General features: G+C 33.9%; 1 protein-coding gene across 3 annotated transcripts in view; it reads left to right on the forward strand.

The window, feature by feature from the left end:
• LOC140435087 (eukaryotic translation initiation factor 4E transporter-like) overlaps window positions 1-17,749 on the forward strand; it is a 71,761-nt gene that overhangs the window by 32,400 nt on the left and 21,612 nt on the right. For 2 of the 3 annotated variants that reach the window (XM_072523789.1, XM_072523791.1), the window contains exons 7-11: window positions 907-987; window positions 1,400-1,703; window positions 3,846-4,073; window positions 13,160-13,408; window positions 17,077-17,205. In XM_072523789.1, the coding sequence (XP_072379890.1) occupies window positions 907-987; window positions 1,400-1,703; window positions 3,846-4,073; window positions 13,160-13,408; window positions 17,077-17,205 (991 nt within the window). The remainder of the gene's footprint in view (window positions 1-906; window positions 988-1,399; window positions 1,704-3,845; window positions 4,074-13,159; window positions 13,409-17,076; window positions 17,206-17,749) is intronic. The other variant, XM_072523790.1, reaches the window with a different exon arrangement.

Raw genomic sequence — 17,749 nt, forward strand, 5'->3', positions numbered from 1 at the left:
TACTTTGTTGGTACATGTCGTATACTGTATTACGCACTGCCATTTTTGATCCCTCAGATAGATCAGTTGTTTTGTATTTCGGACGAGGTCTACTTTTGCCTGGCTTTGAAAGAATGTGATTATTTTCTTTCCGTTTAATAATTGTACATACTGTTCGTCGTGATATTTTTAATGCAGCAGCTACTCTCTTAAATAAAAAATAATTGTTTAATGATTTTCATAAACGAACATACATTTCAATATGTTACCTGTTGAACAGATGAAAATGGCTCCAAAGGCCCTCCATTTACTTTTTCTAATTCGAAATACTCCAACACATTCAACACAAGTTGCTGAGCCTGAGATGTCAAAGGCTTGCCAGGCATACTCTAAAAATAAAAACCTTTAAAAATATTTAATATTGTCCGTTGACGTAGTTTTAGCTATATAAATAATTAATGTCAATTTAGAGGTTAAAAAATATATTATTCGTTATTAGCTAATACATGAATTCTTACCTTAATAAATTGAACACGAAGGTAAGGGTTAGTCGTTATAACAACTGTTTGTTAAAAAATATGTATATTTAAAGTATGAAAAAGGATTGATTATTTAAATCAAACGAAAATAATTTATAAAAATATTACAAACTCTGTCCAAACAAAATTTCCAACTGTCATGTCAATTGTCAGTAGACGAATCAATCAGCGATCATTGTTCTATGGCTGTCTTTGTTCAATGCATGGTGTTGTGTATGGACAGGCGGTTTAAGTTAATAGTTTTAGTTTCTGTGAGTAGGAAAGAGACGTAACATAAAAAATAATTCGTGAATAATGTCATACTTGTGCAAAGATCCGGCGGACCGACTGTATATTATTTAATAAAAAGCACAAATGTTTTTTCAAAAATGTTATTTTTATTTTTCAGTTGGAACAAGCACAAGCTGGAGGACATCCCACGTCCATGAATACTTCAATGAACAAGACCCAACCTATGAGCTTGTTGGAGGTAACGTTTTAAAATAGTTTTATCTTTTAATTATTATTTATATGTCGATTTCAAATTTCCTTGAATTCAAAAAAATCAAATTAATTTTTTGATTTTGTCCTTTTGGTTACAAGTGAGATACAGCCTTTGTAAAGCTAGATTTACATTTCCACTTCCACTCCGGAAATCGTTTAAAAAAAAGGTTTACACCTTTGTTTGTTGTGTATTGTTGGCGGTTTACCAAATTGACAGGAAACTCGTTCGGCCTTGCAGGCAAATAGCTATGGTTTAAGTTTTACCCTGGAGACGATAGGTAAAACAACTCAACCCATGGCTATCTAACTGCAAGATCGGGGCCGAGTGTACTTATATATTATTTCTTTTACTCATAAATGATACATTATTTATGGGTATTGAATATGATTTGTTATAGATGTTAGATCGTTCTCAACAACAAGATGAAGCCGCAAGAATGTCTGGAAGCAACCCGCATCTTCTTGCGCCTTCTAATTCAAACAGGGGCGGTATCCAACATCACCAACATATGACAAATGATCTCAGTATGAAACTACAGCAAGCCCAATTTCAACAGAACCAAATGGATATATTGAACAAGTTGATTAATGCAACTACTTCTGTACATCCTCAGCAACTAAGAGCTTCTCCTTTACACGATTTGGTCATACAGCAGAGTAGAGACTTACTTAATAGACCAGAGGCTCAGGCTATCCTTCAAGGTAAGTGTTCTTTTTAAATGTTTTATAGCAAATCATCGCCATGATATTTTTTACATCTAAATAGGAAGTATTGACAAATACATAAAGAGATAAGTTCTAATAAAATGTAATAAAATTGCAGGTGTTTTTGATTTTAACTTAATGCATAGGGTGGTTCTTGAATAATTGTACATAGAAATTTGTACAAAATGTTAATAAAAAAAAAAGAGTAGCGTGTTTAACATTAAATTTTTCATGAGCAAAAAATTTAGAACTGTAACCTACGAGAGGTTGTTATTTATATTTCTGGTCTAACAACGAAAAAACAAGTATTTATGGTCGGAAATGACTTCATTGCTTTTCAAAATATTCTCCATGAACATCAATACACTTTTGCATGCGCTTAAAACATTTTTCGAATCACTTTTTCCACTCAGATGGGGTGGGGAAGTCATTGGGTGCCAAATCAGGACTGTACGGCGGATGACCCGTTCATTCGATGTTTTGGCCAATCAAAAACTCCGTAATATGTGCTGATGTGTGTGAGCTTGCATTGTCGTGGTGACGAATGATTCGTCTGTTCTTCTGGCAAACAACCGGTTGTATAACATTCAGAATTGACCGTCTTACGTTCTTATAATTGCACTGTAGCTACATGGCCATTTATACCAAAGCAAGCTACCATTTGTTTTGATGTGCTTCCACGAACAGCTCTTGATGGATTGCATAGATCCATGTTTCGTCACCTGTGTAAATGATATATACAGCAGTTAATGCACCGCGAGCACCAATTGACACGAGCCTCTTTTTGGCCTTTTGTCAGTTTATGTGGGATCCAACGTGAACAAATCTTTTTTACAGCTAAATGATCATGCAGTATTTTATTGGTGCTTGTCATCGATGGTTTTTGGTATAACAGCTGATTTTGGGCGACCTTCACAGAACTCGTCCTGGAGAGAGCGCCATTCGACTGAATTCATTGTACCAATTTTTTACGATGCTTGATGAATGGTGCTTGATCCCCGTATAACGATTCAAGTTCATCGAAGCACTGTTGTCTTGAAAATCTACGTGGAAAGTTATGATAAAGTTCAATCCCATTTTTTGGTCGAGACAATTTTTTCTAGCCACTGTAAACAACACAAATATTGCTCATACGTCAAAACGTTCTGGGTGTGCATATGCTTAAAAATGTCAAACTTTCCAGTGTAAGTGTCAGATGTCAATAGGCACTACTTAGTGTTGCCTAGGCCTGAAATAGAGATAGGAGCCTCGTATTTACATCCAATAAAAAGCGCTCCTAACCAATTACAAGTGAATATATCCTGATTCTCACCTACAGAAACGAAGTAGGTACTACTCGCTCAGATAGAGTTATGACAATATGAACTCAGTTAAAAATATGGTTAAAAGTTTATGCTTATATTTCAAATAAAGACGAACATGAACTGGAACAGCTCTACAATGTAAACGGTGCTAAAACGAGTCATTTTGAAAACCTGCGCGATAAAACTTTGGCATAATTTGACTTTGATGTATATAGCAAATCTGCATATCATAAAAACCATTTAAATATGCCAACCAAATCCGTATTTTATTCATAAACTACAGCTCACATCAGCAATTTTATTTTTAAATTAAAAAATGTTTCGTTATAGAAATACATTTGAAAATTCTTTTCTAGAATATTCCAATAGAAGTTAAACTCCTGGTCAAAAGTTAACGCACCACCACTGTTTCTTATAAATGTTATCTAACGTTTTAAGCAGATGCCGTTTTATTTTAAAATTCAAACTCCAATTAATCCTATTTGACATCTCATTTAAAATTGGTTGAAAAACGTTTTATTAAGACATATTAATCTTAAGAAGCCATTCTAGTGATCATCACTGCTGTAAGGGTATGCTCAAATAACTATTAACCAATGGACTACAACTAAATGATAAAAGCAATAATTGAAAAATAAGAAAATATTCTTCAGATTACAATATAAAATTTAATCGCTAGCTAGTTTAATACAGAGCTGCGTTAATTTTTCCCAGGAGCTTATGCATATTTTTTCCTTCCCATGAAATTTATATTTTTTAACATAGATTACGTTTTAACGTTTTTACACGATCTAGATAATTTTTTCTGAAATTTTCATACTACTTTAAAATCAAGGTCTGAAACGGGGTGAAATCACCACCCAACATCTCTACCAACAGCTGGCTAACCCAGCACTACAACCTCGTCATAGGGAAATGTTGATAAATGTATTAAAGTACCATGGGGGCGGCGGTTTTGGCCCTAGTCCCAGGGTGCTTAGTCCAGTACCGCCACATCACATGTTTCAGCAGCAGCAGCAACAACAGCAACAGCAATTGCGAGTATCGCCCCTTCCCCCAAACGGTGAGTTGCAGGGCTGGATGTATTCTTAACGCAGTGTACATAGCCTTGCACGTGTTTGGTTGCCTTTCCTGATTGTGAACTCCTTGTTGTGTGGTATATTGATTTGAAAGGGTGTCTCAAAATGTAGCTTTCTACTATACAATTATCGTGTTTGAACAAAACTTTCTCTATACAAGAAAAAATAAGATTATATTGTTTTCTACATTTGCATTTATTTTTAATTAGCATAACGTTGACAGGATATTAAAATGATTGAATCTAAGGCGTCTAGTATGAGCCTCTTTCTTCAAGATTCATGCTCTCTTCGAGCGTTTGAAATAAATAACATGATTTATAGTTTATTCATGTCCTTTCAGAAAAAGCAAATTTGAGCTATGTGGGTACTACAAGTGATGCAGATTCCTCAACGAAAATATTCTTATGTTGCAGCAAAACATAGTTTTTATTACATATGATAAATTCTAAATATTCAATTTTTTTTTATTATGCACTTTTATACTAAATAATATTTCGAGTTCTGTACCTGAAGTGAGGAACATGGTTTAAGAATAATATTCCAAGACAAGGTAATGATTACTGACAGAGCCAATAACACTGTGTGCACTCAAAGCATTACCAGATATGAAGTAGCGCCAATTTATATACCTGGCTAGTGCCATCAATAACGGAGGTTATTGATGGCACTAGCCAGGTAATGAGCAAGAAAAAAGGAAAAACAAGGTTATAGCAAAAATACTAAAGATCAATTTTGTGACCGCCTTGTGGATCACTTTCACTTTTGACACTGCATCTCCGAACTGTTCTAAGGATCTGCATTTACTTTTTTAAATTTGTTTAACAAGAAAATGTCTTCTTCGAAATACTCCTCTTTCCTTGTATGTACGTCTGTTATCATCTGTACTAACACATACTTATCTACTCTCATCATATAACCCAAATATTGTGACTATTTTATCTTAATTTTATCTATTATTTATTTTTCTTCTGTAGGTCCACATCTCAAATGCTTCTAGCCGATCTTTAATTTTTTTTTGAAGGTCCAGGTCTCTATTAAATTAAGCAACACGGAAAATTCATATAAGTGCAATATTCATAATTTTATTTGTATGGCACTTTTCTCATTGTATTAAATATTGCTCTAGCTTGTCCAAATCTCATCTTTATTGCTTCTATATAGTCGTTATTCTCATTAACAAGCGTATCCAGATATTTGTTAACTGTTTTCCATCGGCACTCCTCTTGCATATATGTATTACTTTTTATTGTTGTTTTTGCAATTGCCATAAATTTAGTTTACTAAAATTCAGTGTTATTTCAGTTATTTCGCTAGTTACATTAGTTGTTGATTGGTTTGCTGTTGACTTTTATTCTGATAGTTGTTCTTCGTACTGATTTTCGAACTATTTCTTCCTAGTATAAGTTGAACAATACTGGCGAGAGTACACAACCTTGTCTTACTCCTCTTTGTATCTCTATATCCTCTAAAAATTCTTTTCCCACTCTGACGTTGGCAGCCTGGTTTTATTAGTTGGCACAAATTATTAATCTGGATAACTGACCCGTTGGAAGATTCTAAAATGAAAGGTAACAATGGATTTGACACATTTGTTATTAAAAACTATCCAAATGAAGTAAAATTTAAAGCGAAAGCGAAATTTTCTGACAAAGTTTTAGTGATGAAATAATATTGGGCTCGATCTTGTAGGAATGATGCGGGCAGACACACAATTACCAAGGGGAGATAATTCTCGAGATATCTCTCAAGGTCATCCAAAAGAATTTGAGCAATATTGTAACAAAATGTTTTTCAAAGCGGGTTTGAAGCCCTACAGACACGAATTTTGAGAAAAATTCGAAAACGGGACCTGAACTAAGCAAAGCAAAGGAAGATTATTTTTTACGTTATCAAAAGGTGTAATACTCACCGTTAATATATTTAAGTTTGAATATAAAATTTTGAATTTTTGTAATTAATCCTGATAATTTTTTTATGCATGATCTGTACATTATTTCTTAAGAAATTCTAAAATCTGATTGTGGTGGCCAACCAGGCAATTATAATTTTATTTCTTCCATATTTATCATTAGATGATAAATTATACCTTACTAATTCTATCAAAATGTGATGCAGTTTAAAACAACTGCACATTTTAGTGGCATCCATTTTTTTGAGACACCCTCTCTTATTTAAATATGTTTTGCTGTAATAGGTTAAGATCCCACTGCAGAATCCCTACGTTTATAACGTAGTTAATCAAACTCACATTTTTACATACATTTAAAATTAGGAGAATACATTGATAATAGGTTATATATATATATATATATATATATATATATATATATATATATATATATATATATATATCAATCGGTTTTAGAACGTCTTGCGACGTTGTCCGATGCATAATTTCCATGACACTCTATCATCCCATTGGCCCTCTCTAAGATTTCTTGCGCTCATCGCCTTCGTTACTCCCTCTCTCCAAGATTTCTTGGGTCTTCCTCTCTTTCTGCGGTTTGGTGGTATCTATTGCATAATTATTTTTGGGAGTCTTGACTTATCCATCATCTGGACGTGTCCGTACCATATCAGCTGTTTTCTTTCTATGTCTGTTGTTAGAGAGCCGTCAACCCCCATTCGCTGTCTTATCTCATCATTACGTATTCTCTCTCTGCGTGACACTCCTACTGATCTTCTAAAAGCGTCCATTTCTACTGCCTCCAGTTTTCTTCTGTTGTTTTCGGTTATTCGCCAAGTTTCCGCTCCGTACAATAGACTGCTTTTAATAAGAGATTCGTAGATATTGTGTTTTCTTCTTTTTCCTATTTCATGACTCCACAGTACGCTGTTTAGACAACCTATTGTTTTTCTGGATTGTGTTATTCTTCTCTTTATTTCTTCATCATCTTTCCCCGTTGTGTCAAAAACGATTCCTAGGTATGTGTAATGGTCGCAGGGCATGATGATTTCGTTATTTTCTAATGTGATGTTCGATAGTTCGGTACCTATTGGTAGGTATTTTGTTTTTTCTGTATTAATTTCTAGTCCCCACTTTCTATATTCTTCTTGTAATTTCCTTGCCATGTACTCCAGATCATCTTTATCGTTTGCTATAACAACCTCTTCATTAGCAAACTGCAATGTATACCAGCAAATCTCTCCAAGGTCTACGCCCATGCCTCTGCATTTTCGTTTCCACTCTTTCAATGCTTTTGCAACATATATTTTAAACAAGGTCGGTGATACACAACACCCCTGATGTAGACCTTTATTAACCAGGAAGCTTTGCGATAGTCTGTTTCCATTTTTTATTTGTGATGTTGACCCTTCATACAAATTTCTTAAGGCTTTTATTAAGGTGACACTAATATTCGTCTGTCATAACACGTTCCAGAGTTTGTTTACAGGAACTGTATCGTACCCTGATAATAGGTTGCCAGTCAAAAAGTGGCCGCAAATATTTCAGTTCAATTAATAATAATTAATTTTTGAACAAGATTTATTTCATTCATTTATTTTTTAAATAAAATACGCTGCTCATGGCGCATATGCATGTTTTTATATCAAATTAAAGCTAATTTTTTTCTTAATATGATGATATTAGGTTGAATGAGAAAAAATGGTCGCAAATTAGGGTTACCAGCTGTTAAAAACGCGAGGGTATCAAAGATAGAGTAAAAGACTACTTGCGTCGACAGATATATTAGTTATTAGAGAGTTTTTAAGCCCCTTATTTCAGTAACGTTATACGTTATTCTGTTCATGCGCATTAACAGAAAAATAACGGATTACTTTATTAGCGAATAAGGTAATTTGGTAGAAATAAGTGTCACGTTATTAAGGAATTACGTATTTGTAATGTTGTCAAATGCCATATATCTAAATCACAAGAAAACGAAAAAAAGTCATATAAACTGAATGTCATATGATTTGGAATACGTAAAGACCGAGTTAGTCGAGGAATATCCCTTTTCTTAAATCGAAAATTTAATTCACCATATTTGTCTTTAATTGTTTCCAACACAAAATGAGGTCTTGGTGCAAATGTTATTAAAGGATCAAAAATATTGTGCCGAATTAAGCCTCTTATCAAATTGTGATTGATTGTGTGTTTTCGTTGTCTTAATATATTTTCAATATATTCTTCCATTATGGCAAATAATTCAAATAAAATAGGTTATAGAACTGCCGTTTTATAGGTTACGTTTGTCAAAGCGTAATTTCCGAAAGGATTCAAAAACGATTTTTAAGTAAAAACTTAATCCCTTATTTTTTACTCAATGCGCATGACAAGTATAACGTTTTACGTTTAACGTACATCAAAAAGTAGAGGGCCTAAAAACTCTTTATTTCTGCACCAAAGGTGTTAAACCTAATTCGTTTTACAAATTCCCATCTGTCAACAAAAGCATGTGAAAGCCAAACAGGGTCGTACTGAGGTATATTATATGATTTTTAAAAATATTTACTTTTGAAACTATTAGTGTAAGAATTTCTTGAAATTTAATCACTGTGAGCAAAATTTAATGTTCCATTGAAGGAAAATGTGCTAAAATAAAATATTCATTAACTGAGAGATACATAATAAAGTAAAAATTTTGAATAAAAAAGCAACACGATACAATTTGAATTTAAATAGAGTGGCAAGTTTGGATCTGTAACATGAGAATCCGTCTGGCTTAAGGCAATAAATTATATTTAATAGCCTCTTGATGAATGAGAGGGCGAATATCAACACGTGCTTATCTTTACAGATGAGAATTTGCTATATAAATAAACTTTATTAAGATGATTACGCCGGGAGAGCAACATAATCCAGCCAGAGAGCCTCTGGCCCCAGGGATGGATGTTGCTCGATTTATCATCCGGGAACACCAGCGGTACATACAAGATTTTATTTTTCACTTCACATAATATAAAAACTAAAATTGAGACGTTTTTACTTTTGATTTTACTGATGCTACAAAATATATTATGCATATTTTTAGTAGTTTACGACAAATAAAATGTTTGAAGTAGTCTATGACAGTTGTTGATATTTTGACGTTTGTTGATTATATTATGTAGTTGTCAGTTGAATTTATATTCAGTTATGGATTTCCCAGAAAATATTCGAGAAAGTGCAATAAAGGCAACAGAAAATGTATTGCCGCTTCAATCCAGGCCATTGTACGACAATAAGTACAAAATATTTAGTCAATCAAAATTGAAAAATAAAGTAACTGACATAAATGAGACCATAATATTGACTTACTTTCAGGAATTATTATGTTAATTTTTGTTCTTTTTTATGTTTAGTTCACGTTTCTGCTTGAATTATTTTAGTCCGAAAAGTATTCTCCAAATTTCGCGTGGATTAAATATTCCATTTTGAAATCCATATTAATTGTTAACAAAAATGCTGATATTTCTAATTGTTGTCGTCTAATATCGTTTTTAAAAATGAAATCTAAATGATACATCCCGAAAAAATCCAAGGTTTTGGTAGCGGACCCGGTTCTAAATTTTTTCAAAGTTTCGGATGAAATTTTTCTTTTACATAAAGTAGTTCTAGTGATGGATTTCTCGGAGAATTTCGGAACTTCAGGAAAGTTCGCAAATTGTACTTTCAATATTTATAAAGATTGTTAAGGTTAAAAAATATTTGATGGATTCGACCGTTACTTGATGGAAATTCATTTTATGTAACAATAAAACACTGAAAAAGTTTTCAGTGTTTTATTGTTACTTAAAAAATATTAGTTGCTTCGCTTTTTTTCTAATACAACAGGGCGTTATAGGCCATAACGACCGCTTGTTATGCCAGAGGATATAACAAGTGTGTTTATGGTAACCGTAACCAAGGTAAAATAAACAAATGCAAGTAAAAAATAAAATAATATACATATTATCACATTAACAGCTGGTAACCCTAATTTGTAACCATTATTTCTCAGGCAACCTTATATCATCATAATAGCTTTAATTTTATACAAAAACATGCATACGTCATGAGAAGCGTATTTTATTTAAAATAAATGAACGAAATAAATTATTTGTTCAAAAATGAATTACTATTAATTGAATTAAAAATATTTGCGGCCACTTTTTGACAATCTATTATCAATGTATTCTCCTAATTTTAAATGTATGTAAAAATGTGAGTTTGATTAACTCTGTTATGAACGTAGTGATCCTGCAGTGGGATCTTGTACTACAAGAAAATGACGAAGTATGGAAAAAAGTCAACTTTTTATTCTTCATAAATTTTGTTGTAATAGAGTTTAAATTGTAAGACTTGTATTGTTTTAATTAATGTAAATGAGCATGTAATATTTTAGTAGTAACAAGATTATTTTTGGTATTAAAAAATGATATACAAGTGTATATATTTATTGATGATTATAATATTTATTTATATTTTAAATGTATAATCGTAAAATTTCCTATTTACAAAATGAAAATTTTTAAAATATTCATCATTATATTTAAAATAATGAGTTAAACTGAGTTTCTAACAACTATTCTTGTCTGTTTGATGAAAATATAAAGCCCATGTCAGACGGTAAAATATTTGATCAAATCCTCTAAAAATAGAGGATCTTCTATTTTTCAAGGTCAGTTTGATCAAACTTTAATTTTAATTGGTCGAAAAATATCTAAAGACAAATGACAATCAGCAGTTAGACATAACTTGAAATTCATTGTTTTTTTTTCTTTGGTTGACAGTATGTGGTCTATTTGTCTTTCTATTCTTTTATAAAATAAAAATAAATTTCATCTTATCGTTTCTTTACTTAGTCGGTAAGTAAGTGTGACTGTCACGGTATTCTTGAGCCAAGGACACGAAGTGACGCTTCGTTGCATTGTGCCGTTCGTCGGTTTCGTTGTTTCGATAAGGCTTACCTTTCGAATACCCGGCTAGCGTTCGTGTGCTTCGTTTCGAGCGTCAACTTACCTCCAGCCTGATTTGATTCGATTACACTGCCAGGCGGGGAGTTTGACAGTACATCTGTCAAAGAATATGCATGCATAGGGATGGGTATCATCCCTATGCATGCATATACTGAACCTGCATATACTGCGGGTTCAGTATGCATAGGGACTGCAAAAGCACGGCCTATCGATCCACTTGAGGAGTTTACAGCAGGAGGTGTCAGAAAAGTTACCACAGGGATAACTGGCTTGTGACGGCCAAGCGTTCATAGCGACGTCGCTTTTTGATCCTTCGATGTCGGTTTTTCCTATCATTGCGAAGCAGAATTAGCCAAGCGTTGAATTGTTCACCCATAAACAGAGAACTTAAGCTGGGATTAGACCGTCGTGAGACAGGTTAGTTTCACGTGACTGATGACTCGTCTTTGCGATAGTAATCCTGCTCAGTACGAGAGGAACTGCAGGTTTGGACATTTGGTTGAAGCACTCGAGTGGGTAATGGAGCGAAGCTACCATCAGTGGGATTATGCCTAAATGCCTCTAAGGCCGTATCCTTTCTAGTCAAAGGTGGCAACAATATCTCTTACAGTTTCGAGATTCAAAAGGCTCAAAACAATGTGACTTTACTAGACAATCGTAGTTCACTACGATTGTCGCACGAGCCCTTATTTACGTTGAGATTATCGGTTTACAGTGGAATCGATCCTTGTCGGTAGACCAGATCTTTAGACGGACGAACATGTGTATTATAATCTTTTCGATGTTGGAACTCGGAATTGTCTGTACATATCTTGGAGTCAGGAGCAAGTTTCTACATCTAATTGATTCATATTTGCATACATCTAATTTGCAATCTGATATATTAATTACCCGATACAATCCTTAAATCTTTAAAAAAAATTTTGTCATATTTTGAAAAGTTAAATTAAGTCTACATAATGAATAAGTACTTAAAATAAACATGCTCAGTACATTTTTAAAATTTTTATCTTACATTTTTTACTTTAGAATGTTGGCAGTACAGCAATTGTTCCTCGCTACCACACAACACAATTGTCTATGTAACAAGCTTTGTGTCTGCACGCCCAGCTTTCTATATATTTGTAACCTGCTACCACCCACGCATTGTTGTTTTCTTTTCACCGCTATAGATGTATATTCGTAGCGTGCATGTTAAAAATCAGTTTTCTGTTGAAGCAGTAAATATATTGTTTCATGCAGCATACTGTGTGTCTCCAATATTGGCTACAAGTCCCAATACGTTGACAGTACCTGGTGAGTGGTACACACGTTCACTGTATTTTTTTACACTAGTAGTTAACTAGGCTATTTTTGATATTGTAGGTATTTTACAATTTACTATATAATCATACTTATAAATTTTTTATTTAGAATACTTTTAATAGTTTAGAAGATAACATCATTAAAAATAAAGGAGCTATTATAGTCGACCAATAAATACATAATTTGAGATGGATAAAGAACTATGCTAAACAGTTTCAGAAGAGTACTAAAACCTGTGCACTTAATGATATAAAGATTAAAGTGGAAGATTTAAAAAATAATAATAAATATTATATTCAACTAGTTACTAAGTAATACAACAAAGTATCCAAGGACGTGCAGTTTTAACCTGCAAAATATACTCGCAATTGACAATTTTTGTGGATCCGATGTAATTCGACGATATCGGATGTGTATTTTTGCATATTCTATATCTTTTGACTTCAAATTATGGCACACTGCGTGTTTATGTCGTAAAAGATTGATAAAACAAGTTTTAAGACACTATGTCTTCTATATTTGGAGTTATCTGTAACTTTAGTGACATTTGACCCATTTATATCAAATGTATTAAGGTTCTTCTTCGAACAAAGAGAAACGTATTACCAATACTAGGACTTCTCCTTCATGAGTGATAGCACAAACTGGTATACAGACAATGACATTTTCACACTTAATAAGATATAGGAGACATAATTTCGTATCTCAATATAACAATAATTTATTTAAAAAAACATACGTATAAACAAAAAATTAACCATTTAAATAAAAATGTAAATTACTTGCAATGTCATATTATTTAAAAATGTAAATTACTTGCAATGCCATGTTATTTTACATTTTTTATTACATGATTTTTTAACTACTTTCTTTTCTTATATAGCTATGCATCAAAGAATTCCATCCCCTAGAGAATTGCAAGTCCACACTCAGAACATTCTACAGAGAGCGTTGATAAAGAAAAAGCTCGAAGAACAGCAGGAGAACTATCGAAAGAAGCAAGAATTGCAAAGGGGACAGAGTCCAAGTAATGGCTTAAATCAAGCTCCTACAAAAAATGTTACCTCTCCTACTCCACTGGCTTTTACACCTACTTCTGTATTAAGAAAAATGACTGCTGAAAAAGATGAAGGTATTGTTTTTTATGAAGATCAATAACATTTTTTTATTATTTTACTGTATTGTAGCAATAAGACATACTAATCAGTTTATTTCATACATTTATTTCAGTAGAGCTATCCAAATACTACTGACAATTTGTGGTGATTCGTTTGCAATGTATTTTTATTAGTGTAAACTTAAGTATTTATAATATTTAAGTGACACGTCCATATCCTTGTTCCAAAGTTCTATGCAAAAAAAACTCTAAAAATAGTACAGTTTTTCAGGAGCCATTCTGAAAGTGCAAATTTTTAAAAAGGGATATTTTCTTAATAAATATATTTTTACGAACATGCATTCAGCGTGGCCATGTAAAGGTTGCATCTCGAAAAGGAATCGAGATCTTTCGACAGATGTCTCGAACGCATGGGAGGATCGACCATCAAACAACGAATTAGAGGTGGGACTACTCAAGATGATTCTAGAATAATACTTTTGGTATATATATATGTAACGATGTTATGAGTTAGTGGAGTTGTTAAGATACTATCGAACTGTAAACTTATAAATAAATATATTTATATAAATTCGAACCGCTCGTTTTATTTAAATACGCTACAGTTGGTGTCACGGTGTGAGATTAAAAAAAAAATAAATTCAGCACTGATTTTTGAAAAAGACTTTTGAACTTTTGAAAAGTATTATTCGTCGGGAACATCCGCGTAGTTCGGTAGTGATCTTTGTACGAAAGAACATTTAAAAAGTACGTGTGTGCCTGACCAAAGATGCTGCTAGTAGAACTTTCAGTAAAACAGTTGCATGAGCAACTAGAAGAACGCGATGAAGACTGCAGCGTGTCCAAGAAAATCCTCCAAGAACGACTGAAGAATGTTATTAACAAGAATGGAGATGACCCAGAGACATTCCAGTTTCAATCAGCAGGAGAAACAGTTTTAACAAAGATGAATGAGAAATTTGAAAACGTCTCGCAAATGATTGAATAAACTTCTAAAAAAATGATGATAAATTCGAGAATGTTTCCAAAAGATTCGATGAAACTTCTCAAATTATTAAAGAAACAGCTAGACAAAACGACGAGAAATTCGAAAATATGTCTAGAAGATTCGACGAAGTATGTATTCAGAACAGTGAGAAGTTTGAAGAAGTCTCTAAAACATTCGATAAAGTAGAAGATAAAATCAAACAGTTAGAGAGAGCATGATAACCAATACAAAAGTGCTACTACCAGTTAATACAGTAGCCTTAGATCCGGTAGTGAAAGAAGAATCACCTAGAGACGAAACGACACATCATATGCTATTCAAATTGCTACCATTTGATGGAAAGTCTTCTTGGTCCATATACCTTACATAATTTGAAGCTATTGCGACAGCCAATCATTGGACAGAACATGAAACAGCTGTCTCCTTGACTGCTGTTTTACGAGGTGATGCTGCGGATATCCTAAGATCGATTCCTAAGGGTCAAGAAAAATGTTACCAGACCTTGGTCACTCGACTAGACAAACGTTACGGAGATGCCCATCTACAAAGTCTACAAAGTACAAATAAGAAGTAGAATCCAACGAGCAAGTGAGAGTTTGCAAGAATTTGGAGCAGATGTTGCTCGTATAGCGCTGTTGGCCTATCCAGAGGCACAAGACAACATATTGGAAGAAATTGCTGTAGATACCTTCATCAATGGGTTGAGAGACAGTGAACTACAGAAAGCTTTACGACTAGCAAGACCGAAAGTTTTAGATGAAGCGCTCGCCATTGCCTTGGAACACGAGACAGCTAGTCGATCTTCACGGAGCTATCGAGTACGAACCTCTGAAGAGATCGACGTACAAAACGATAAACGTCTGGAAGAAATCGTACGGAAAGTAGTTCGTAACATGATGCCGAAGAGACTTGAACCCAGATGTTGGAATGGTAACGACGTAGGTCACATTCGTCGTAAATTGCATGAAAATAATACAACAGTCAGGGAGCTAGAACAGGTCGAACACTGGGCTGGAAAAAGTCATTCAAATCCTGAGGCTCAATCAAGACGGCCATACAGTGCAAATCGTAATCATTGTCTTGAATTAGAAGAACGACTTTGCCCCGTGAGACGAACCACCGTCATTAATGATCAATGGCAGCCTCGTTTGCAATGGCAAAATCGTTCTCAAAATACAAACATTGTATTTTGAGATTTTCGAAGTGGAAATTGAAACGTCAATAAACGTACTTTAACCTTTAATTGTGGCTTATTCCAATTTAAATAGTAATTACTTTAAAATACCACAAGAAAATAGCTTCAGAACAAAAAAAAAGTTTTATTGTTTCTTTAGTTACTCGGAAGGTGAAAGGTCATTCATTGGTTTCGTGATATCGATCAGGCTTGCCTTTCGGGCAAGTATTCGATTAGTATCCGTTGCTGCATTTCGAAAGTCAACCTACCTCCAGACTGAGGGCAGTTTGACTAAGGCGGTACATCTGTCAAAGAATAACGCAGGTGTTTTAAAGCTATCTCAGCGAGGATAGAAACCTTGCATAGAGCAAAGCTGGCTTGATCCTAATATCAGTATATAAAGTATATAGGGACAGCGAAAATAGTATTATCGAGAACTATTACACAGTTGTTTTCTAAAAGTGGCAAAATATTTGTAAACCACTTTTCGAAGGTGGCGGAGTTCATTTCCTCGTAATAGTCGCCACTCTTTTTGATGCGAACATCCACAGGCTACCTTCTACAATACCTGTTTCACTACCAATATGTGGCATAATTAGTATTTTTCCCTTGCCCGATGGATTTTTGAGATCTGCTGAGAGACCTGACAAAAACGCCTGCCCACGTTTCAGGTAAATAATACATTTTCCTGTTTTCCTCCCGAATTTTTTTAATGGATTTTAAAAAATTTCTTCTCCATAAAATAATCTATTCTGGTTCTAATAAAGCACTGCTTCTACCCCTACGTACTTATTTAAAATCTAACGATTTTATAAGTTTATGAAAAGTACTTCCTTTAAAATTTGGAAAAAATTCGTCGTCGTTAACAGCTACAAGAACTTTGTCGATAGGTATCGTTTCAAAAAAAAAAAATTGATATTCATACAATTTGTCGTGTAGTAGTTTTGTAAAAATCGACCATTTTGTCCAGTATGACTTTTCTGGGCATTTTTCGGTGAAGAAAATCCTTCTGTACTTTTCCCTAATAATTCTGTACATAAAAGATTCACCTACTTCCCTGGCAGACGCCGTCTAACGTCTGTCTAACTATTTTCGATATTAAAGCTTCAGGAGGCGATTCCATTGTTGATGTATAAATAGCGCTTTTTTCTGTACTACTAAATGCACGTAATTTTGACCATTTTTTTTTTGGAGTAAATTCCTCCGCCGGATCTGTAGAACTCGACATTGTTTGTAAAATTATAAACTAGACCGCAAAACTGTAAACAGTGTAAAATATATATAGCATACAGAGTGGCCACCTTCTTAATAAATATAAAAGCAGACTATATTCTCAGTTGCTTGCGCGGGTTGTGCTATTGGTACTTATTAGCAAACGTTAAAATCCGGTCCTGATAAATTTGACAAGGCCTTGTTGTTTTGGCCCGCTATCCTTTCTCGTTGGATAGACTATAGGTAACTCTATCGTTTTTCAAAGTATTTGGTATCGTTATTTTATTAATACGTGACATTTAATTTCAGGTAAAGAAAACAAGGTGAATATTGAAGGGAAAATACCTCCAGGGCGACCATTAACTGGGATGAGACCTCAACCGCCACAGCCGCAAGTTCAGCAGTGGAATACCAGTGCACAATACACAAAACATCAAGGTACACTTTATTATATTATACTCTAGTTGATTTTTCTCGACCTTTTTCTTCTTGTCGTGCCACCACAGATTCTAAATAATATTTACAATGTACACCTTTCATTTCAATTCCAAGTGATGCAAAATAGACTTTCATTAAATTTAAAACATAATTTTGTTTATTGCATATTTTCGTGCTATTGGCATATTTTACATCTTCAATTTCTTCATGATACCATTCCAGCATTCTGAAACCCTGTACCAGCTCGTGCGGGTCTAGTGGATGGGTGCCATATGTTTTTGGAGTCACTTGTAGTCTCTAAAAGTCTTGCCGCCTGCGTTCTATGGTCTCGCAGTCATTCAAGATATTGTTGACTGTTTCAGGTTCTCTGCTAGAGTCTGCAGCCGAAGACTCTCATCAAATAATCCCATTGTATGCAAGTGTTCCTAGCGCATGTCCAGTAAGGAAGTCTGTTATGACTCTTAGCTGATTCCCGCTTGTTTTCCTCAGTACTTCAGCCCTATTAGCACGTTTTCGTCCAATATACATTTTTCCATGTGTTTGA

The sequence above is a fragment of the Diabrotica undecimpunctata genome, chromosome 2, assembly GCF_040954645.1.
Source record: "Diabrotica undecimpunctata isolate CICGRU chromosome 2, icDiaUnde3, whole genome shotgun sequence".
NCBI classification, from domain to species: domain Eukaryota; kingdom Metazoa; phylum Arthropoda; class Insecta; order Coleoptera; family Chrysomelidae; genus Diabrotica; species Diabrotica undecimpunctata.